Source organism: Battus philenor, unplaced genomic scaffold (genome assembly GCF_028537555.1).
Source record: "Battus philenor isolate CCGP_79_NKW_IND1 unplaced genomic scaffold, ilBatPhil1.0.hap1 SCAF_20, whole genome shotgun sequence".
Classification (NCBI taxonomy): domain Eukaryota; kingdom Metazoa; phylum Arthropoda; class Insecta; order Lepidoptera; family Papilionidae; genus Battus; species Battus philenor.
In genome coordinates, this window is record NW_027181683.1 from 5,657,727 (window position 1) to 5,683,175 (window position 25,449).

Consider the following 25,449-nt stretch of genomic DNA (forward strand, 5'->3'; position numbering starts at 1 on the left):
CAATTTTACAACATTATATTTACTATAAATAAATACATCGTCAATCCCCCTTTCGTTTCATTCTGTTTTGTGCCAGCCTTGACAGGTCGTCCTAATATATTTTAATTATACTTCATGTTATGTTCATTATTAATTTATAAAGCTTATAATTTCAGGAAATGAAATTTCGTAACAAAATGGTCGAGTATGTTACTGATTGGGTTCTAGGAACTAGTCATCAGATTGCACAGCCTCTTCGAGCCGATGCTTCTTCAATTACCAGGTTGATATTTTATTTTTATGCTTTTTAATTCATTTAATGATAAAACATATCTTATTCGTGTATTTTTTTTAAATTCAAGCCGTTTTGTCGTTCTCTTAAATAAGTTACAAGTTACAGATAAAATAAGGACACCCTTGTCTTATTTGCTTATTTTTTTTTATTTAAACAAATGTTAAAACTTAATGTTTATTATATTTAGAATGACATTTATTATATTTAGAATGACTTATATTGTTTACTAGAGAGTTAAAGCGCTTACTGTTTATAGTTTGGCTATAGCCATTAATAATACAGGTTATAAGTTTTACATCTAAATGTTATAGTTAATGTTTTTTGTGCCATCAACTATATAAAATGTTATCACATCCGAGCACCACTCATGAACATAGCTCCTAGTTTATTGTCATTATCATCATCATCGTGATTTGAGCCGTAGGACGTGCACTATGTCAAATAGGCCACTCCATCGATTTCCAATCTATTGGAAGCGGCCTGCACCTAGCATCTTTCAAGGACCTTAACAGTGTCGTTCACTTACTCCAACTTGCCAATCCGCTGAACTATATCGGTTACTTTCGATCAAAGATTGATGTAGAAAATAAGTACAAATAAAAAAAAAAACATATTTTATTTTTGTATAATATTACTTAATGTCATATTTAATATACTGCTGAGGAGAGATGTATGTTAGGTCGAAAAATGCTTAGTGCCTCACGAAAGCTGTATTTCATAGACTAAATATAGTAGCCAAACGTTTTAATAATGAAGTAAATAGAAATAAATTAATTGGCGTTTTCCCTATGATTTTAGGTATTTAGTATGCTGTCGTGAACTCGACCAGGCGTGCATGGAGGCGGTGGCGGCGCTTTTGAAAGGCCTGCCCTTACAGCCTGAGGAGTCCGATCGTGGAGACCTTATGGAGGCCAAAAGTCAACTCTTTCTTAAGTTAGTACTCAGTAGAGCAAACTTTAGAATATCACAAATCACATCACAGGACTTTTAAATTAGTTCAATTTACATAGTGAAAATTTTATAAAAAGCTTCAAATGATTATAACAGGATTGACCAAGCACCTTTATAGTCCAAGCCATTTCCAAAATTAGAAATTTTTTTTCGTGCCGAAAATAAACACGTATTTAAAAGAAATTCAAAATTGTATAATTTTTTTTGACAATGTATGTGTAATGAAGTTATGTAAAACAGTAATTTAAAGGAAATTTTGAAACACGTACTGTTTGATATAAATTTTGTAAAACATAATTACACAGAAATGTTAAGTGAACCCGGTTACATTTATCGCTAGCCACAAATAGTCATTTAAAGAGCCTCATGTGACTCTTAAGGTGTAGGTTGGCCCCCATTGAACTACAACATCATAGTCGTTTCAATTTTCATTTTGTACATGAAATCTTAACTAACTACCTAACTTTTTATTTTTTTATATTCTAACGTTTATCGTAAACAAAGTTGTGTAAATTAATAATAAGTGTTAACAGTAACAGTGCAGTGCAGCTTGCCAAACAATTTTTAAATTGAAATCAGAGAATTGATTGAAAAGGTTGCTCACCTCTGGAATAAGAAATCTCTGGATACATTAGTTATATATTAAGCATCTATACTCATGATCATTTCAGCCATAGGACGTCAACTGTTGGACATAGGCCTCCCTCATGGATTTTTATTAGGACCAGTAGAAAGCGGCCATCAAAATCTTAAGGCCCCAGCGGCTATTTGTTCTGCGCTTGTAGTCTGCCCACTGTCACTGAAACACCTATAGTGTTTTATAGTTATATTAAATTTGAAAATAAATCGTTAACTTTTGGTTTTCATCGAGTGAGTCTCAAATTGGTAATTTGTTTCAGATATTTTACACTTTTTATGAATTTACTGAACGACTGTAATGAAGTCGAATTGGCCGAAGGTCCTGGAAGATTGGAAGCCTTGAGGAACGCAACCATTCAGGCCATGTCAAACTTGTTGAGTGCGAACATTGACTCTGGTCTAATGCACAGCATTGGTAAGTGTAACTAGTGTGATAAGTTTATCTGTATATTAATGGAACCACTTCAGGTAGCAGACTTCATAGAGATGCAACAAAGTAAAGCTTCACACAGTTCACAAACCGCTTCGTTTTCGGGGGCGATCGCTCGCCCCTGCCTCCGCGCACAGTAAGGGCGATCCGAGATAAGACCCCTATTCCACCTTCGATTGTACACTAACAAACATTATACTACACACTCACATGCTTACTGTCGTGTTTGTACTTCCATGCGAACATCTTTGTTCGACTGGAGACAGACATTTTAGTTAAAGTTTTGTGAAAAATTCGCTTTTCTCAACCTCTCTCTCCCTCTACCTCTTGATATCACTCCACTTTACACTGCCTGCAACCCTCCATGAAGATATTACGGCATAAAAAGCTGGCCCCTCCTCCGTAGAGTCGTTTTTTATGTACTGTCATAAAAAAATACGCAAAGAAAATTTATATAATATAATAGAATCACCTAAAACAATTAACTACAGTGTATAATCAAGTGTTTTTTGAATATAAAATATAAAATTTATTTTACAATAACATGCCTGCTAGATCTGGGATACCACCGGGACTTACAAACACGCGCGGCGTTTATGGAAGTGCTAACGAAGATCCTTCAGCAAGGAACAGAGTTCGACACCCTGGCCGAGACTGTCCTCGCAGATCGTTTCGAGCAACTGGTGCAGCTAGTTACAATGATATCTGATAAGGTATTTGTTTTCAGTCATTGTATAGCATATCAATCAATAATATAATAAATTACGTATATGTAATTAAAAAAATTACTAATGTTCACAGCATACAGTATATTTTAATGAATCCATTTCGACTAGATGTTACGTGGTAATTTAATGATAATTTAATTATAGCAGTACCGAAATCTCTTAGTAAATTCAAGAAATTTAATAAAATAGGTAGCCAAAAAACATTTCACTTCATGAATGTATGTCCTGTTTGTCAATACAATCATCTAAAATTTAGAAACCTCTCTGAGCTTCTGCTCATTTATTCTTATTAGGTGGCCCGTTATTTACTAATGTAAACTTTATTTTAAACTGACGTTTAAAATTATTATTATGATCTTGTATCTTGTTATATATTTACATTATAACCGCTGTACCGCGCCTTAGGTGTGTACACCTAGTTGTGCATAGGGAGAGGAAGTATCGGTCGAAACGTTCCGCCAGTCCGCCGTCAACGCTCACGCTCTTTGTTCCTTGGCCCCCACCTCTCTATGCTTTACTTAAGCGCGGTATTGTAGTTTCGGTAGGATAGCAAAAAAATTAAAATTTTCAAAGTGCATATCAAAAATAGATTGTTTAAAAACAACGATAAACTCTTATTAATTTAGATAAATTTTGGCATGGTTAATTCTTTGATATATCAAGTTAGGTTCTATGATAAGCCTCTTTCATAAATCACCAACTGATAAAATAAATGCTACAGTTGTATATAGTAAAGCTAATAATATATTAGCATAACCATACTTGTTTGTATCTATATAGAAAATAACTTTTCTCATCTCAATCAGAAAATGCAAAACTTATCTAGTTAGTTAGCAATCACTGCCTTAGGGTGTATTCACACTGGAACAAATATGTAAGTTTACATTTATCGTTTGCGCATTGCGGACGCTTTCACTTGCAGTGTAGAGTGAAAAGAAAAATCAACATGAGATGTTGATTTTTCTGTTCACTCTACGTCTCGAAATATTTTCGGATTTTATTTCTGTTTGATTTTTGTTCATGCTATATATGTAGAGATCGTATAAATAAAAATAATGTGACAGATAATAATGTAGGAACGAGGAAAAAAATACTTATTATTAATGTAAGAAACCGATAAATTGATAATGAATAATAAAAAAAATGATTATCTGTTATGAAAGAAAAGGACCAATATTTAGCTACTTCCGCACATGCAGTAGTAGTCGTGCAACAAATTGCACCGCCCGCCAGCCCGCTGATAAATGCGTATGCGGCAAACAATGCGATTAACACAACTGCCATCGCCAAATCACTCAACACGTGTTTCACCCCTCCACGGGGCATCTTCAGGAATTATGTTACACCAATTAGTGCCAAACACAGATTCTTGTTATACACAGCACAGAGTTACCTGTTATGATAAAAAAATATTTAGCGCACCTTGTGAAAAAATAGTTACATATGAATGCTACTTCGCATTCATTTACAATTGTTATCGCCTGTCACTTTCGGTACACAAGAGCGCTATATTAACTTTGACCGGCACAGTACATTTTTTTTTACTTGACACGTGAACGTTTAAACATGCCAGCACTACATTTCGCTATAACTATGGATTTTTATTAATATAAGATGTTTTTTACTTAAATATAACAATTCCTTATATTAGGGGGAGCTGCCAATAGCAATGGCGCTGGCGAACGTGGTCAGTACGTCGCAAATGGACGAATTGGCCCGCGTGTTCGTCACGCTGTTTGACGCGAAGCATCTCCTTGCACCGCTGCTATGGAATATTTTCTACAGGGAGGTTGAGGTAAAATTTCAAATGTTACTTTTATGTCATACAGCCATTGAATGAGCGAGGCCTTTACTGGGTTAAAAGTTAAATGTTATTAATTCGATTTTAATAATTGATTTTATTTATTATTTTAAAAAATGGTTTTTTCTTTCCATTTTATTATTATTATATAGTTAAGTATTTTTATTGGGCATCCTTATTATTTATTGCACTGTTAAAATTGTTTTAATTTTTAGGTAACAGATTGCATGCAAACTCTATTTCGTGGTAACTCATTGGGCAGCAAAATTATGGCGTATTGTTTCAAGATTTATGGCTATGGGTATCTGCAATCTTTGCTAGAACCTCTTATATCTACTCTTCTGGATCATGCTGAAGAGCAGCCTGAATTGAGCTTCGAAGTTGATCCAGCAAGGTGAGTATTTTTTTAAATATTAGATAATTTAAGATACTTTGTTATGTGCTTACTATATTCTATAGACAATAACCAGAGATCTTATACATAGGCATAAAATTTTGCTTTTAGTTAATAAATTCGGAGGCGGCTTTAATGAGTTGCTTATATTATATATAACTTAACAATTTGTATTTTCGGATTCTACCCGCATATACGCAGATGTAATTGCTATCTCACTCGCACATATGCAATGTCTCTGAGTTATCATGCAATAAATAAAAAGTATCAAAAAATTAGTAGTATTTTATTTAGGGATTGAATTACTTTAACTAATATATTTAGGTGTTAGAATATTTTTAAAAGCAATAACAAAAAATCACGATTTTATAGGCTTTTCTCAAATCAGAGCGATTTTTGAAAGTATTTTAAATTGTTGGAAGCCAATACAGAGAAGCTTTATTTGTTTCTCGTGTGTATCAAGTTTGATTCATAAGGCAATCTTTACGACGTACATAAGTGATCACTCTAAATCATCGTAAGTGGATAACAATAAGTATGGGTTGGTGATAGAGAAGTATAAACAAGCTAGTTCTCACATTCGTTTTAATGCCGATGACGAGAAAATGTGATCATACATAAAATTGTCTTTATGTAAATCATTATTAAGCTAAGTTGGTTAAATAAGTTAGCTTGTATGTAAGCCATATAATAACCTAAACCAGGGATCGGCAACCTGTGGCTCGCGAGCCACATGCGGCTGTTTGGATATGAAACTGTGGCTCTTTAGTTCCATACGCAAATATTATATAAAAAAACATTTCAAAATTCTTTCGAATCGACTAACGAGAATTGAGCACCATTTCTTTTTCTCAGTTCATTGTGCATTCACAGCACCTCTCCCCGGTGACGCACGTCTTCGCTGTCGTCAGTATATCAAAAGTATTTATTGTTGGCAAGAAAAAAAATTCTGGCTCTTAAAAACTTTGAAATTTTGTAAATTGTAATTTTAGGCTGTTCGGACTCAAAAGGTTGCCGACCCTTGGCCTAAACCATAAGCATTACTGAAACCAAAAGATTGCGCCTTGTGTTATTGTGTCAGTTGAGTGGCGAAAAAAAATATTTCACGTTTAATCCAGGCTCGACCCCAATCAGGACATCAATGTCAATCGCACCAATCTGATCGAGCTGACGAAGGAGGTGTTTGATCGCATCGTTAATTCTGCGGATAAGTTCCCGCCGCAGCTGCGCAGCATGTGTCACTGTCTTTATCAGGTATTTACTATTAGAACGAGATAGTATTGCTTCTTTATAAGGTACGAGTAGGTTAAAATATTGGTATAATACAAAAATTTAGTCAACTTCGTTTGTTAATTTATTATAAGTAAGTTTTCTTCATGATTTGAAGGTGTAAATTTGCCTTTAACCGTTTCAACATTTGCCTACTTGAAATCTATTGTGAATACCTATTCTGGCCTGGTAGTGGAAGTCCTACGGCAAAAATGATGATGATGATATAATAATTTGTGGAATGGTTTCAGGTCCTCAGCAAGCGTTTCGCGCAGTTTCCACAGACAAGCGTAGGCGCAGTGGGAACTGTCCTATTTTTGAGATTCATCAATCCTGCTATAGGTAAGTAACATAAATAGGTAATTTTTAGAATAGTTATCGAATACGTGATTTAATAGCATTCAATATAATTTATATATTTAAAATTTGTTTGAAGACCTTGATCAGTTATTTCATCATAAATATTTGCCTGGAATTGTTCGCCACGCAAATATGGAGATTGCTTCAATGCCTTACAAAATTATAATTGTCAAAAAAAATGTTTTCGTAATATCTACCTACGCAATAAACATCGTCCTGCGGGCTTCATTTCGGAGTTAACCTCACGTGTCACAGTCAATTAAATGTTTATGTAAAAAAGGCATTTCCATTGTATACCAGTTTTTGTAATAATTCGTATTACATAATAGCTCTCCTACGTCAACTTTGCCTAGTCCGCGTTTAACGTGCCAAAAAAGGGTTCTGGCTAAATTTTACACCTATAAGGGCCATAGTTTGAAATCAATTATTTTTTAATAAACATTCTCTCAACTCCATAGCGGGCGGAATTTCGTAAAATTACTAGCCGATCTTCTACTCGGCGAAAGACATATTTTTACAGAATTGTGATGTTGTGTCAAGTCCTCGTTATCACGACGCTAGTACATAGTGCATTGGTGGAAATCTCTCCCTGGATGTATATATATATATATATATATATATATATAAAGAAAGAGATATGAGCGATATATGTACTTTATCATATGAATAATTGTGCAAAAACTCAGTTAAAAGTTGATCTTCATAAGACACAGCCCTACTTACACTCTAGGTAGTCTTCGTCTCACTCGCCCATAAATAACTTTTCTAATATCAGATTTCGAGTCATGATTGGTTTTATATTGCTAAGTAAGATAAACTTGTTATGAGACATAAATTTTAGAGGGATCTTTAAGACTAAATAATACTAGAATACGATTTCATATAATTTTTTTGAGATCCTTAGTATACAGGCCTCAAAAAAATTAATTAAAAATACTTGCACACTTATTGCATACAATTCATTCAGCAATAATGAAATATCTTTTTTTTTAGTTTCGCCACAAGAAATGGGCATCGTAAGTCGACCTGTGCCCGCTCAAGTGAAGCGCGGGCTTATGCTTATGTCAAAGATCCTGCAGAATATCGCCAACCACGTCGAGTTCTCAAAAGAGCAACACATGTTGCCTTTTAACGACTTCTTGAGAGCACGTTTTGAAACCGGCCGCAAGTATGTATTACTATGTTACAGGTTATAAAACGCATAATAATGTCATTAGTTAATGCATAGGCTCCTAATGGTGGGGCTAAAAAATACAGGAGGCGTAATGGCAAAGTACATATAGTAAATACATCGACGTTTGCAACGGCATTTTAGTGAGCCGAAATAATAAAAAAAATAATTTAACTTAATAAAAATAAATAAGTTATTTTTTATTTGTCTACCTTTTGTGTAAAGAACTCGTCGCATGTAAACGCATTTTTAAATTTCTATATAATTATTGACACCTAGTACAGTTAATCCTAGTCAGTTACTTACAGAAGTATAATTGAAAGAGATATTAACTGTAGCTATGTTAACTATAACGCCAATATACCAGAAATTTTTTGTGTTTAAAAAAGCATGTAGATATTATTTCATTCCTTTTTTAGTAATGACTCGCATCTTTTATAAACGATATTCAATTACCGAATATTCAAGATCCTACAAATATCTTTGTGAAACAATATTTAATGAATGTTTTGAAAAATCTTTTAGATTTTTCATCCAAATCGCGTCTGATTGTGAGAGCATCGATCAGACATCCCACAACCTGTCATTCATTAGTGACGCGAACGTCGTTGCATTGCATCGTCTGCTGTGGAACCATCAGGAAAGGATCGGAGATTATCTTTCCTGCAGTAGAGATCAAAAAGCGGTCGGAAGGCGACCCTTTGATAAGGTAATAACTACTTAGCAAAAGCTATTAACATTAATAACCTAATGGTTAACAATTGTGATTTATAATCATACTATTTTTTAAACTTTGTGTACATACCAAAACCATTTTTACGGAGATATTGGTTATATATATAAAAGATTTAAAGTTTTTTTTACTGATGAATGAACTGAATATTTATCCCTTTAAAGCGCATAACATCTTTCAATTTAAAATCTACAAGCACACATATTAAACAACAATTAAATTTAATATGTAGTAATCCCAATTTTAAACGCTTTTCTTACTATATTATCTCTACCTTATTTATTATTTATTAAAACATTGATTTTTCGAAACGATCTACCTTACGTAAATTCACAGCTAATGAGCCATAGATATATCCTTTTAAAGCTTTTAGACTTGTAACCAATCTCTCTGCGTATATTAGGTATATTTCATTTATTTTTCGTTTATTGTAGATGGCGACATTGCTAGCATACTTAGGACCACCGGAACACAAGCCCGTTGAATCGTAAGTTGATACGTGTAAAATTAACTATTTTAAAGGATCTGATGAAGCTATAATTTACTTTATTTCCAGCACATCTGGCCTTCTATTTTCTTCGTATGCCCGATGGTCGTCTATAGATATGTCGTCAACAAACTTTGAAGAGTTCATCGTGAAGCACAACATGCATGAGAAAGAAGAATTTAAAAGTATCAAAAGTCTTAACATTTTCTACCAGGCCGGTTCTAGCAAGATTGGCAACCCAGTGTTTTATTTCATTTCCAGGAGATATAAGTAAGTATGTGTTAAAAATATATAACATTTTGTGTAATTATAAATCTGATGTAAACGCATTTTTACATCGGATGAAACAGATAGTAGTTTTTACCTGTGATCCCTAAATATTCTTTAGGTGTATTTATTTTGTCATAATATAAATTTCACATTCTTTTTCAGAATTGGTGAAGTGAATGCTGATTTGCTCATCTATCACGTGATATTGACGCTTAAACCATTTTGCCAGCAACCCTTTGAACTGATCGTAGACTTTACCCATACAAACTCTGATAATAGATTTAGGTAAATTATTGATATTATGTGTTATTCTACAAACATTTAAAAAAAAAACACACTAATTTTATGACTTGATTGATGATTTTATTAAGTATATACGAAAAGCAAGCCTCGATAACGACTCGTGCAATTCTACTATATCTTAAAATTCTTGATTAATTTATTTTCCATACAAACTATAGAATATATTAAAACAAATGACCCTAGCCGTCAAACATTTAATCAAAATTTCAGGAAAACGTGTTGAGATTTAAACAAATAAAGAAATATATTGTAACATTAATCTTACAATGAAAACAGAAAATATACATTTTTCAGAAACAATTAAATAAACTACACACTCTGAAATACCTTTTATCTATTTATTCTTTATGTTTAGCTGGAGTAGGTCATGACTGTTGAAATTAATAAATGTAATGGGAAAGCTAATAATAAATCGCATGTGATAAAACCTGAATCTACCTATGATTTACTTTTTGTTTGTTAAAACTTACCCTCGTAAGAGGGGTTGTCAAGATCCTTGGTAGAGCGAGACATTTTAGAAAATTTTATATTTTTTAACGAGCCGCAATTAAATACGTGTTGGTCTGCAAAACATGTGTGGTTTTGTTACAAAATATCACTTAGTCTTTTATATTTGCTGTGAGTAAATTTAAGTCGTTTTGAAATACAAATAAAACATCAATATTTTAAATAATATTTATTAGTGCATAAGTAAAAATGTAACACAGATATATTTATTGAGAAATACAAATAAATCTTCTAAGAGCCGCACAGTGCTCGCGACCTATAGAATCCACATTGTCCTCTGCTTTAGGATATCTTATCCCTTTCTCATGATTGATTAATTGATTCTATTTCCAGAACGGATTTTCTACAGAAGTGGTTTAGTGTGTTACCGGAAGTGGCGTACATCAATATCCACGCATGCTACATATACAACTGCAACAGCTGGGTTCGCGAGTACACGAAGTTTCACGAGGCGATACTAGCGCCCCTGAGGGTAAGATTATTTTTATACCAAAATAACTGACCAGTGCGTCACGTGCCAGTACATTGCGATATGAAGCAAGTGCAATCGTTACCTAGAGAAAGATAGAAGGTTTAGGTACTTAACTAAACGTAAACAAGGTTAAAATGTCTTACTTGACATTCTAATATAATACTTCAACTTACTTTCTACCCTAATAAATAAATCTGAAGAGATGGTACCCGCTCTTCACAAAGAATGTTGCTATATGTTGTAATTTTTTTGACATTTAAATCTTTTTTACGTTTAAGTAGGGATAGGGGGCCCATCCCATTCACAAAGTGGTCAGACGACTTGTTAAGGTCGTCAAAAGATTCAAGATGCTGGCTGCTTCCTTCTATTAGATATGCGTGGAAGAGGCCTATATCAAGTAAGGGAAGTTCTATGGCTATTATTGTTATAAAACGTCACAATTAAAACCTAAACATTACAGGAATGTCGTAGCCGATGGGTAAATATAACCAGCATTTTCCAGTAGACAGTAAGGCGGACAGTCAGACATACAGCTTGCCATAGATACTAATAATAACAACTCAACAGAAGATGAGAGAATTCTAGAACAACAAGAGAAGCTTCTTTTACTATTTACATATATGTTATGTGTAGTCTGTACAGTTAGTCATAGATTTCGTTGTATTAAATACACTCTTTTGTTCACAGGGCAATCGCAAACTCGTGTTTATCGATAACCACACGAGACTGAGCGATTTCGTTGACAGTGAGCAGCAGAAATTACCCGGGGCCACGCTGGCTTTGGAGGAGGATCTTAAAGTTTTCAATAATGCCCTTAAGCTATCGCATAAAGATACTAAAGTTGCTATAAAGGTATTTCTTAATTAACGGAATTTTTGTACGTAAATCACTATCTCGGTCCGCCCGCTTTGCTTCCCTTGCGGACAGAAAATACAGAACTTCTGAAAATTGGACCAATTGTTTTAGAGATATAAATGTTATAACTAACACGACTGCTTGTATATGAATTGTGGGTCCGATAAATAGAACTGAAATTTATTTTTAAAGAATGATGTGAGCTTTGCCGACATTACTAACACAATTTTGGTGATTACAACAAAATTTATGAAAAGAAAAACCGCGGGTTCCGTACGTTCTTGCGGTTCAATAACTCTTGTGTAGCCGTGAAACGTTATATATGTCCACAAATAAGTCTTACAATTATTCTTCTACTCTCATATATCAATTTTTAATTATCAAGCCATTTTATAACGTCGCGATCGATAAATGTAAGTAGTGTTGATATGTGTGGGGGATTTTAATAATTTAGTCTAGCATCCACTTGTTCATTTTAAGTTATTTTGTATTTTTTTCTTAGGTTGGCCCTACTGCCCTACAGATAACTTCTGTTGAGAAAACTAAAGTGCTTGGATTGCCAGTTCTACTTAATGATGTATATTATGCATCTGAAATCGATGAGGTACATGTAATTATGTAAAATAGTCATATGTAATTAATATTTTCATAATTAGTTTAATTGGGTTATTGCTCGCTTATAATTTGAAACTCATATATTTTAAAGTATCATGTTTTTATCAATTTTTATTATACCATCTCCTTATTTATAAATCAAAATTAAAATATTTTTACAAAAAAAGTGTAAGATACGTGATAAATAAAAGATGAAATAAATTCGTAACTTCAGGCGAGTTTATTCAATCAAAATGTTAACAAATCCTTATTCATACATAAAGTTAACCAAAATATGTAAGACGTGCCTTTATTTGGTTTTAAACTTAAAATTAAAAGTATTTTATTACCTAAATCTTGTTGTAGCACTTATGCGTTTTTAGTTTATCGAAATATGTGGCACTTGTTTTCTTGAGCCATCTACATAATTAAAAAAAAAGTTTTGTTTTTATTTTTTTTTTAAAAAGAGCAGTTGTTGAGTTTTTTTCTAGCTTTTCCTTAGCAGATTAGTATTCCGAACCGATGGTAAATTAATACTTATAATGTTAAAATAATTGACAATTCAAAAGTAATTTTAATTTTAAATATGTACATGAATTAAAATATCTTTGAATTTAAAATTTTAATTGTACTAATTTAATAAAGAAATTTTTCGTTTTAATTCATGTAACGTTTTTCACAGGTGTGCCTGGTAGACGACAATCAATTCTCGCTTTCAATTATAAATGAGTCAACGCCACTCAGTTTTATTCACAACGATTGTGACAACATCGTACAGTCCATCATCCATATACGGAACCGCTGGGAATTAAGTCAGCCTGTAAGTAGAAGCGTTGTACTTTTATATATATATGAACTAAATAACATTTTTTCGTACTCAATATATATTTGGGTAGTTATTTATAGCTAAAAATTATGAAGGCTTCACTACTGTAAATAGGCCAGTCCAGTGGCATTTGCAATTCGCTCTTGAACCTACTTAAAATAACAACTTACATTTTCATCTTCTCTTTTTAAAATCTGTCAGCTTCGGTTACAAAATATTTATAAACATTGTAGATAATTTCGCGGGACAGACCTCTTAAAGGTTTCCCTCTTTTTCCTAAAGTTGCCATACCATATACTTTAAATTATTTAAATTTGGGGGTGTTATCAAATAACAAAAACAAATACAAATAAAAAACTCTAAATATATATATTGAACTGCACGCGACCGCAACAACGACTGACAAAACGTCACATAGGTAGTGTGGGACAGAGATAATGCTCTACAAAGCCGAAATTAACCGATTGTCTCTTTGCAAAGGTGATTTTACTTATATAATTTATTTATTAAAGAATTTTATAATTCGCAGATGAACCTAGGTTTTTTTTTATTTTAAATATGTTCAGGAGATGCTGTCGTCCTTTTATGGCAGCCACGGGAGGACAGGGTTTCGTCACAGTTTAAATAGTATTAACCCCTTAACTTGGCAGATTTTTTTTAATATTACATAAATATTCATACCACTTGACTTTTAAGACCCAAGGATGCCAACAGAAAAAATTGAACAAGCATTCGAAAATTAAGAAATTACCTAAACCATTCACATACAAATGATTACTTTGCGTTCAAAATTGATGCCACTATTTTTTTTTTAATTCTGATGTATCTCTACAGATACATTATCAAGAAAAGGGTTAAAAAATATGTTGTATAATTTTTTAGCAAGATTCGGTAACAGTCCATCAGAAAATCCGGCCAAAAGACGTACCAGGTACCTTACTAAACATGGCTCTGTTGAACCTGGGTTCTTGCGATCCCAATTTACGTACAGCTGCATACAACCAGCTATGCGCGCTGACGGCCACGTTCCACTTAAAGATCGAAGGACAACTTCTAGAAACTTCTGGTAGGTAACATACTATTATTTCGCTTCTTCATTAAGAAAATGTAAATTACGATCATCATTGAACCCATGTGCTCTATTGGGGCGGATTCAATTGTTTAAATTCCTTTATTTTTCGGTAAAATGAACCTCATATAAAGCCATGCAAGCTTATACTTATCCACCAGGGCTGTATCAAAACAAAATTTTATATTTGTTGGTGAACATGAACTGTAAATTTTGTTTGTAAACGTTTTTTGTGTAGAGTATAATTTAAAGTGTATAATACACTTTTAATAGTACTCAAATAAATCTTAATATAGCATACAAGAGTTTTCAGAAGATCGAAATGTGTGGAATTTGCTTTGTTGTCTCATTAAGATTATTGATATTATAATGTGCACATTCATATTGTTAAATTTCATTCAAAAATAATTTCTGTGCGGCTCTTATTAAACTTACTGCTTATAAAGTTAAAATAATCGACTATTCAAGAGTGCTTGTTCAATAATTTTTGAAATTGAATTAGAAATTGTCAACGGGATAGTAATGGCCTTAGAACCATTATTTATAGAAGTTTCCATGTGTTCTTACAGGCCTTTGTATTCCATCAAACAACACAATTTTCATTAAATCAGTCAGTGAGAAGCTTGCGCATAATGAACCACATCTCACACTTGAATTTTTGGAAGAGTGTATACAGGTAACATGAATTTCGACTGTACTATTTAGGATATACTTAAACAAACATTGCCTTTGTTGAGATCTTATATATCTAAAATATTTTGTTCACAAATATATTCTTTTAGGGATTCAGAGGATCTACAATAGAATTAAAGCATTTATGTTTAGAGTACATGACACCGTGGTTAGCTAATTTGGTGAGGTAAGTATAAGAATAATTCCTAAATTATTAAAATTATTATTGATTTTGTATTCAAAAAAGTTGAATTTTTTTTATTTCAATTTTACAGATTCTGCAAACCCTCTGACGAATCCCGGCGACAGAAGCAAGTCGCACAAATCCTTGAAAAACTGATAACACTAACAATAGAGGAGACAGAAATGTATCCTTCTGTGCAGGCTAAAATCTGGGGATCTATTGGACAAGTGCCCGAACTCATTGATATGGTCCTTGACAGCTTTATACAAAGGAGTGTCAATTCAGGTGCGAATTTATCTTTATACATTTATGCATGTATAAGATATTAATATCTATGTACTACATGGCCTGCTCATTGCCACTTCAAGTTGAGAAGCGGGAGATCGCCACGATGACTGGTTCTGTGCTACGCGTATCCAGTTACTTCTTGTGGGAAGACGCACACCGCGCACCCACACCGCGTCTACGGGCTTGTAGTCAACACTAACTGGTCCGCCCTAACGACCACCGGTTGCACGAGCTATGTGCCCCGCCTACTGCTACTTCAGGCCAGCAATTCTTCGAACTACATCGGTCACCATGTGTCTTCTGCAGATTTTTCGAAGGCCTTCGTCTTCAGGCAAAAGCGTATTTTGATCTAAAAGATTTTCCTTGTTTCACTTTGAAGTAATTTTAGTATTTACTTTAATTTGAAAACCATAGGACTGGGGTCTCCAATGATAGAGATAATGGCGGACACGGCGGTGGCGCTCGCGTCAGCAAACGTGCAACTTGTTTCCAAGAAAGTGATCGGCCGCATGTGTCGGGTGAGTATATACTATTATGTGATAGTTAAAATGGCTGCTTGTATGCTACCGCTTGGTTTTATGTTGACGTCTGAGCCTTGTGTTATAGAGCGAAGCCTTTCTGTCGATATGTAGATTGTGATTAGATCACGATACAACCTAAAATGTTACATGAAATATATTTGTTACTTTACCATATTAGATATATCGTATTTATGTACCAAAATAAAATTACATCACTTAAATTTTTATTTTTTCTTGTGGTTGTAAAACATACTTAAATATTTTATTTTAATTCAGCAATAGTTTTAAACTTTACATAGACATTATAATAAATAAAAAAAGTCTCCTAAATCTTGGCATAAGAAATAATACTGAAAAATAAATACCATTTCTTATTTCTATATCATAATAACAATAAAACTAACTGCTAAACAAAATAGTCTAATGGTGGTGCATATGATTAAAAAAACATTTTGGGCTGCTGTGCAGTTGAAAATATAAGAAAAATAATTGAATGTACAAAAAATATACACAGTGTTTAAATTTTGTATATTACTATTTAAACATTCAGTTTTTATTTAATGCAAGAAATGTAATACTGCCTGTATTACATTTCTTGCATTAAAAAATTAAAAAAAATTAAAAATAAAATAAAAATATTAAAAATAATGAAGATTGTTCTATTCATTATTTATACTAGATTAGGTCTAACAATTTTTTAATAAAGTTTTTTATGTACGACGTGCGTTTTAAACACATTTTTAATGTTTTGAATTGTCAAGTATAGATTAATTATTATGCCCTTTATGTAAAGCTGATCGATTTCGACAACGTTGAGTTTCCCAAATATATATATATAACACGTTTAAATTCTGTATATGCAAAGTAACAGAATTGTAAGAATTAAGAGCATTTGTCGACATCGATAAGTGTATATAATCTGTGTAAATTTATGTGTCTCCCGCAGGCCCTATCCAAACTGCCCAATAATATTCTGGGTCCTGTTACCCCGGCCACTGTGAGTTTTCTTTTCTTTTTATATTATTTTATTTGCATACTTCTTAATATACCAGCACGATTCGAGCTTTGTTTTTGTTAGTTCAATTTTTTCTTAGTATCTTTTTTATTTAGTAGACTGTAATGTTTTAAGATAATTTTTGTGTAATTGGCCGTCACAATACCGAAATTATAAATATTGATTTGATATTTTTTAGTTATTAACGATTAATTCAATCGTCTCCACATTCGATGATTGAATCACTTATTTATTTTAGTGTTGAACAATTATGGCTAATTAAAAAATAATTTAAAAGAATACATAGTATATAATAGGGGTGGCCAAGCTTTTTGATAGTGCGAGACATTTTTCGAGAATTAAACTTTTTCCGAGTCGCAATTGAATAAGCGTTTAAAACGCCCAAAAGAAGGTTTTTTTTCTTTTTTTTTAATTATATTTATTGACATTATTTAAACAAAAGTATAAAAGTACAATATGACAGCACTGCTAATAATACTAAAATGCTGGTTAATTAATTTGGTATTTGGATTTCGCTAATTTTATGGTAGAATAATAATAATTATTATTATTCATAATAGTAATTTGTTTCGATTTCCCAGAAGATGTCATGGGATATTATAAATTTAAATATTGAAATAATTCGGTAATCAAATCTGGGTCAAAAATAATCGTTCAAAGAGCCGCATGTGGCTCTCGAGCCGCAGTTTGGCCACCCCTGGTATATAACACAGATTTTTAATTTTCACGTTTTTCCAAGGTGGTGGATAAGACATGCCATTCTCCTACGGCGATGTTAGAGCAGCACATGATGTGGGATGACATCGCCATTTTGGCGAGATATTTGGTGAGTAACGTTAAAGAATCTTTTTTTTATTTTTATTTTAATACTTTTTTTCTGTAGCGAAGTTTTGATTTTATCTCTCTGAGATTATTATGGAAGATTCAATGTTTTGTATGTTATTATAATGTATTGTCCACAATATGTAGTTAAATTTAAATCGTTTGTACATCACACTTACTTACTTTCGGCGTTGGTTTAAAAAAATATCCAAGCACAATCATTTTATAATATAACTATAAAATGATGTAATTTTGTTAATGCAAATTAAAAGAGACTATAGTACGGAATAGAATCATAGACGAACGAAAGTAATTGATACGGATTATCAAGTTAAAACGATAGTGAGGCGGCCATATATAAGCACAACTGAACTGATGCAGGCTGGAGCCTCAATTTTCTGAAATAATAACCACTGACCAGCGTGCTCAACAGGATTTCTACCCTCATGCTGAACAGGCGACTTAGTTAAGGTCGTCTGAAGACACAAGATGCAAGCTGCTAATGGTTTTAGAAATCTCTGGGGTAGACCTCTATCCAAAAATGGACTTCCTTTAGCTGAAATAATGATACAGTGATTCTGTATATATGTAATAAATGAATTGACTTCAAGAGGGTTCGGAAGGAAAAAAGTTTTTTTATAAGATTTTCAAAATTTTATTTATAAGTAATTGAAGATTTTCGTCGTTATGTTTAGCTAATGCTGTCGTTTAACAACTGCCTGGACGTGGCGCGCCATTTGCCGTACCTGTTCCACACGGTATCATTTCTGGTGTGCTCTGGCACCGTGCCCATGCGAGCAGCCACGCATGGCCTCGTCATTAACATCATACATTCACTCTGTACATGCAACACTCCTAGTTTTTCCGGTAAGCTCAACATTTTTGTTTTAGCCGCAAGACGTCCACTGACGATTCCTCTTAATATTCCGATAACATTAGATGGTTAGCAAACTTTGCTCGGAACAAGAGCAAGGATTAAAATAAAAATAAAAATAAAAATTACAATTATATATAAACCAAATTGTTGAAACACTGTGTGATAATATAAAAAAACGTTTTTACGTCCCACTTCAAATCAAATGCCGGGTTATAGGCGTTATTTTTATTTCGATATAGATTAAATAAACCATCAACTAGTAGTTTTTATGATCAACAAAGTCAGTGTTTTTATTTGTTAATATCGCAGGTACATATTTATTTTTCAGAGGAGACTCAGCGCCTGTTAATGATGTCGTTGGACGAATTCGCTTTACCAAAGTTCTACCAGATGTTCGGCATATCGAAAGTAAAATCTGCAGCCGTTACTGCCTTCCGAAGTCCATACAACCGACACGGTGGTGATTGGTGAGTTTGTGGATATGTAAAAAGGTTATGTCTGTCTTGTAGTCTTATATATCTCGGAGAAATAACCTCAGTCACGTTTTTTTAGAGAGTAACGTCAGTCATTATAACAAACTTACAAAACAATTTAGCGATTCCACTTTCTTCGGTTTCGCTTTTTAACAAATTAGCGATTTAACAACGCGTTCACTCTGACATGTATTAATTATTTTATGGAAAAATTAAACGTTATGTTGGGACGTCAATCCTCAGCTTGACAGTTAGCAGTCTCTTGTCTTGTCGGTAATAAGGCTCTATCGCTAAGGAACCAGTACCACCATTATCAGTTTATTATCATCTATGGTCCAGTTAGTTGTAAATGCAGACTAAATAATAAATAATGCGCAGTTCTTATACTTTAACGTATTGAATAAACATTATGAAGAATTTTATCCATATTAGAAGTTCTCGAAGCCCATAGCTGAGAAAAACAAGTAGATAACATGAAAAACGACGGATGAAAGTGACTACAGTTCTTACATAGACTCACGAGAAAACTCCTGTCAAAACAAAGAATATCATAAATTGTCTCTCGGGATATCGCACCTTAATTTAATACTTATGTCACGTAATGTTGATCACGAAATATTACTAGTTCTCAAATATTTATTAACTGTGTTTTTTCTATTCGACAAAGTCTCATTAGGACTATTCATCGTGGTTCTCATCTTGAGTACCTTGGCAATGATGATACGCCAGTCAGTTTTGTCTTCTGCAATACACTTTCATGGAGTAGTATTATCTCAATAAGTTTCTCCATGTTATCTGATATTCATTATCATGTCGATAGACGTCCATTGCCAGGCATAGTCCTCCCTCAAAGATCGTGATGATTGGTTTTGCGCTGCCCGCATCCTGCGACTTCCCGCGGCATTCACTATGTCGTCACTATCAAGGTAAGAGTAGTTATCTGTCAAATAGTTGACGTCAATCCAAAACATAAGACGTGTTAGGATAACAACAAGCAGAATATATCGTAAACCATACAAGTATAATCATATTATTACTATGTTGTAGTGTGAAGAAAAATCTATTTTTATATATAATCACTGCGTTTTCTTAAAATATTAAATGAATAAATAAAGTGATCACTGAAATGAGTTTGCTTTATTTAATTTTTTCATTGGACTGCAACAATCTACAAATTATATTTCTACAAAAATTTTACGAATCAAACTTTAAAGGAACAAAGACCATTAAATGTGGTTTTCATTTTTTCACCTGCGTAAGAAACTATGTTATTTATTTGTTATTATTTATCTGTTATTGATATTATATTACTTCGTTTAACGTATAACGTTTCCAGGTATTCTGAACATTCGTACAGCGCATGCACGACAGGCACGACGGATTCGTCAAGCGCTGGGGTCACCACCAGCACATCACTGGCGCCATCTAGCGCCTCCCACTCTCACTCTCATTCTCAGTCGGACCGCGAGCGACTGCCCCTGCAATCCCTGGAAACCATTACTGACGCCCTACTCGAAATTATGGAGGCCTGCATGCGTGACATCCCTCACTGTGACTGGCTAAACACTTGGTACTAGCTTTTAATTTTTTTTGTCCTAATTTTTAAAACTCAATTTGGTTGAGCATCATAAATAATTATAATCAAATATATAGACTAATTAGTTTAAGATGTAAAAGTTTTAAAGAGGTAAATGTTAACTCCTTTGCTTCCAAAATCAATTGTTTCAGAAATAATATATAACTTAATGATTAGTAAGGAAAAGTGTTTTAAAATTCGGTTAACCACATTTAAAATAATTATAATTTATGATCTGGTCCTGCATACTTTGTATCATCAAAATTCTTATAGAAAATTTAGTGTGCAATAAATTCATCTATTTAAAACTTTTACATTTATAAGGAACCCTCTCTCTGAAAAACTATGAATAATACAAAAAGACATAATTACGTACATTAGCAATAAATGTGAAACATTGCCTAATTAAGCCAAAGGTTGACATTTTAAAGAGAGTTATATTTACATTTACGCAGACATCAGATATAATGTACGTGTATAAAGTTATTAATGTCCTAGTAGATTCCCCTGCACTCCTTCCAGAAGTTAAACTAGAAGTTCTCCAGCTACCAGCGGTTAGGGAATAGAAAATGTTTTTGGTTGCTATTTTGCAGAACAAATGTAAGCCAACATTATCCACTATAGATTATGTTAATATGGTAATGGAATAACATTTAATATTTGATTACTCCTCTAGTTATCAGAACTTTGCTAATATGTCCCAAATTTTGAACCAAATACATTAAGAAAAATAATTTGCGCTGAAAACGCAGAGAATTTTGAAAAAGAAAAATAAGTTTACTGTGTATAAGCCCGAGCGGCTGGTGAATAATGACTCATCACTTAATTAACTTCAATAACATAATCATATGTATATCTACTAATAATTGATTGATGACTATATTTTTATTTCAGGACTTCACTGGCCAAAAGCTTCGCCTTCTGTTTTAATCCAGCTTTACAACCTCGTGCGTTGATTGTGTTTGGATGTATTAGTAAGTTTGATTATTTATTCGTCACGTCACCTGAAAGAAGTATTACTTTACTAACAAAACAAACGATTACAAAAGCTAAACATCCCTTCATACAAAAATTTAGATTTTAAATGAGAACGAAATTTAAATATATGTTAGTTTAATAAGTATGGAAACAAAACACAAAGAAATATTATATTAATTGCTGATATGATAAAGGTTTTTTTTTTTGTAAATATTCCCGTACCACTACATTTCAGAGTGAACATGTTTAATGAATGGCATTTTATACTTTTTTCTGTTTAGGTAAAAACGTTACTGACGATGACATGAAGCAACTACTAAGGATATTGGTGAAGGCATTAGAATCCTTCAACGATCTTGCACTATTGGAGGCACTAATTATGTGCTTGACAAGATTACAGCCGTTGTTGCACCAGGTATCTGTAAAAAAAATATATATTAATAGCCTTCAACTTGTTCACCATCATACTACGGCGTAACAGACTTCACATTTGTTTCATATGTTATATACATACAGGTGATTAGTTATAGGTTTAAAGCTTTAGGGATGAAAATAGCTCCTTTGCTGCCAATTAATTTAGGGAAAAAAAATCAAAGATTTCAGATTTTTGAATCATATTATTTATAATTGTTGTTATTTAACAGTAATAATATAGTAAGAAAATGTGAATATTCGGATTACTGCATGATAAAATAAATAATTGTTTACTATTTGTCAGCACAGACTTTTTACTGCTGGAAGTAATTGGACTGTCGCATTCCAATAGAAAATAAATAAATTACTGTAACATTATTGTGTAATCCTTTAATACAGGGTGATTGCAAATAAGTATAAAAGCTTGAAAACATTTTGCTAACAAATAAACCTCCATTCACCTCTTAATGCTTTTACACCTGTAGCCAATAATTATATATAGATATTCGAATGTCCGTTTAACTAAAGTTGAATTTAGCTTAATATAGAAAGCTCTTTTGTGAAAAAAAATAATCGTAGAATACGAATGAGCGAGTAAGAGACAGACTACAGCTTAGTGTTGACCGCTTATTGGTGGAACAGAGTGGCGGATACTCCCCCCCCCCTCCGTCTTAAGTCTTACCTCGCATAATCCTAAAGCGCAGTACTGCGATTTCGGTGGAACTATTATAATTCACTGAAGCCGTATTAATTTATCAGCACAATTGTTTATATGTTAATTTACATCTTTTTTTAGTTTGTAGGTATACATAGCTTGTACACTGTTAAATAACACTGCTCGGTTTGTATTTAGAACAAAAAATATTATTATTAACAAATGAAGTATAAATGTTATCTTTTCGGTTATTTGATAATTTAATACTGGTAAATTTTCATTAAAATAGGAATCGCCTATTCACAAGGCGCTGTTTTGGGTAGCGTTATCTGTTCTTCAATTAGACGAACCTACCCTATATGCCGCGGGCCTAGCACTAATGGAACAAAACCTTCACACGTTGGACTCGCAAGGTGTTTTTGATAACAAGGTAATGTTATATATTTTCTTTGTTTAAATTCATAATAAAAAAAGCAAAACTAATTACAAAAAAATTTCAGACATTAGAACAAGTGATGATGGAAACAAGAGAACCTCTAGAATGGCATTTTAAGCAACTGGATCATGCAGTAGGGTTAAGGTAAATGTATTTGCTTTGTAATAATGTGAACAAAATTGCAGATAGACATTTTATTAAGGAAATATGACCGAAGTGACCCTTTTTTTATTTTACCAATTAAACATGTAAATAACATGATAAAGTTAGTGAACACTAAACAACGTTTTTACGACATGACGAATACATAGATCATTCATATTGTCGTCATCGTTTCAGCCCATAGACGCCCACTGCAAGGCATAGGACTTCCCTGAAGATATCTATGGAGCAAAACTAATTTTATCTTTTGTCTTATCTTTAATTATTTTTTTAACTGGGAGTTATTTAATTGGGCTATGATGTCTATGCCAGACAATGATAATTCATCGCGTTATGGACTCTAGTTATCTATATTGACAAAACCTGGAAGTGTTATTAGGTGATTGCTCGCGTAACCTCGTGTTGTTAAAATCGTTGCAGTTTCCGTTCGAACTTCCACTTTGCACTGGTGGGACACCTGATCAAGGGCTATAGACACCCGCAGGCGGCAACGGTTTCGCGCACGTGCCGTGTTCTCGCTGCACTGCTCGCCACAGCTGCACGCGCACGTCGCGATAAGTTCCACGTAGCGCCGGACACCGTGGCCTACCTCACCGGTAAACTAACCACCTATTTCGATGGAGTTATGATCTTAGTTTCGATTAGAAATATGAATCAAGGTCTTCGGTGTAGCTTAAAGAATTGATCAACTAAAGTGCCAATGAAACTCGATTGGGCGATCACGAACCGGTTGATCCAAGTGTACACCTCTACTTTTTGTCATATCTCCCTAATTACCGAGGATCCTGACGTTCATTGGAAAGTTTGTATTGTACTATGTCGCGCCATCTTTCTTCGGCGTTTTCGGCAGCGGTCATTGCTTCGTGTGGCGTTTAATGTAGTTCGAAACTAACCAGAACAACGCACAGGATTGTGTCCTTGTGGTCGGCGTCTGTAGTGTATGACCGACTATGACACTCGCGCGTTGATCGTGACCGCGTGCATAAGTGCTAGATGTTCCGTTCGCATTATCATTTATTAAAATGTAAAGTGTTTCATTAACTCAAGGAAACGCAGAATATTGCAAGCGGCGACGAGGATAAAAGTTACTTTCTACCTAAAAAAAAGAAGAAAGAAAAATTAAGGAAATCATTATTATAGCCTACAAAACAGTTGTTTGCGTTTAGTTTAGTGTTACGTCAAATTACTAAAACATTTACACAGTTTTCATTCAAATTGAATTTATAAAATATTCAATTCTACCTACTATTTAATTAGTTTAATATTATATTTAATTTTTTTATTTAAACTTAATTGATTGCATATTAAAAGTTATATATACTAGTTCGTAATAACATTAAAGGTGTAAAATCACGCAATAAGTTATGACGAACAAAAGGGCCATGCACATTATAAAATTAATTAATTAATTAATTTAAGAAGTATACTTACAAAATTGAAAAGGCCATGTGTGCTTAAAGTCATAAAATAAGGCTATGCAGATAAATACTGTTACTTATTTTAGCATAACCCACTAAAAAATAAGAGACAAGTTTGTCTTATGGTAAGCATAATTACAAATTAGGCCATTTTGATTGCGAAGTCGATCCGACCTTTGTCGGCACTCTGGTTAAAATGGAAGAGGGCAATTGAAATTTATTTACTGCATGCTAATATGACATGCATTTTAAAAAACTAGAGGCACCTCTTTACGTAGTAGCACTACCACTCCAAGAAATTTACAATTACTTATTTGATGCTCATGCTGAAGAAGGAGATGGTGTATCCACGCTTTAGATAATTTGCTTTTCCAGTAATCAAATGTTTTTCCAGGTTGTCACAACTTTTTTAACTAATTGCCTGACCGAAAAACTTAAAAATTGTCTTTGTGCGTAGGGTCGAAAGGCAAGAGTATCGAAGAGTATCATCAATACATTGGTTATTTCAGCAGTCCACGGAATTCGCAGCATTTGCCTCTAGCACATCTTAAACGGATCGATTGTAACGTTGCATCTTATTGTTCCTTATGTATAAATTAATATTTAAACAAATAAAACTATAGGGAACAGGGTAGTATGAAATTAAGTTTTGCTGTACTTTCGGTCTGTACCAGACAGATGGGATGTTTACTTACAGCATCTGCATGCTTCATTCTCGTTCTAGACTTTTGCTCTATCGAATTATCGTATTCTTCTAATAGGAGAGCCCAGTGAGCAACGCGTGGTAGTAAGTCTGTCTTTTCCAATGTTTTAGAGCAGCACAAT

General features: G+C 33.3%; 1 protein-coding gene across 1 annotated transcript in view; it reads left to right on the plus strand.

Annotated features, from left to right (window-relative positions):
• Nf1 (neurofibromin 1) overlaps positions 1-25,449 on the plus strand; it is a 59,873-nt gene that overhangs the window by 20,902 nt on the left and 13,522 nt on the right. The window contains exons 24-55 of the mRNA XM_068766041.1: positions 156-262; positions 1,073-1,207; positions 2,125-2,279; positions 2,850-3,007; positions 4,674-4,817; positions 5,039-5,217; positions 6,336-6,471; positions 6,738-6,828; positions 7,840-8,014; positions 8,543-8,726; positions 9,185-9,237; positions 9,307-9,507; positions 9,670-9,792; positions 10,651-10,789; positions 11,477-11,641; positions 12,147-12,248; positions 12,921-13,058; positions 13,947-14,130; positions 14,703-14,809; positions 14,916-14,992; positions 15,081-15,274; positions 15,692-15,795; positions 16,745-16,795; positions 17,553-17,639; positions 18,331-18,502; positions 18,841-18,979; positions 20,322-20,555; positions 21,456-21,535; positions 21,821-21,954; positions 22,898-23,038; positions 23,109-23,188; positions 23,627-23,802. Of these exons, the coding sequence (XP_068622142.1) occupies positions 156-262; positions 1,073-1,207; positions 2,125-2,279; positions 2,850-3,007; positions 4,674-4,817; positions 5,039-5,217; positions 6,336-6,471; positions 6,738-6,828; positions 7,840-8,014; positions 8,543-8,726; positions 9,185-9,237; positions 9,307-9,507; positions 9,670-9,792; positions 10,651-10,789; positions 11,477-11,641; positions 12,147-12,248; positions 12,921-13,058; positions 13,947-14,130; positions 14,703-14,809; positions 14,916-14,992; positions 15,081-15,274; positions 15,692-15,795; positions 16,745-16,795; positions 17,553-17,639; positions 18,331-18,502; positions 18,841-18,979; positions 20,322-20,555; positions 21,456-21,535; positions 21,821-21,954; positions 22,898-23,038; positions 23,109-23,188; positions 23,627-23,802 (4,345 nt within the window). The remainder of the gene's footprint in view (positions 1-155; positions 263-1,072; positions 1,208-2,124; positions 2,280-2,849; positions 3,008-4,673; positions 4,818-5,038; positions 5,218-6,335; positions 6,472-6,737; positions 6,829-7,839; positions 8,015-8,542; positions 8,727-9,184; positions 9,238-9,306; positions 9,508-9,669; positions 9,793-10,650; positions 10,790-11,476; positions 11,642-12,146; positions 12,249-12,920; positions 13,059-13,946; positions 14,131-14,702; positions 14,810-14,915; positions 14,993-15,080; positions 15,275-15,691; positions 15,796-16,744; positions 16,796-17,552; positions 17,640-18,330; positions 18,503-18,840; positions 18,980-20,321; positions 20,556-21,455; positions 21,536-21,820; positions 21,955-22,897; positions 23,039-23,108; positions 23,189-23,626; positions 23,803-25,449) is intronic.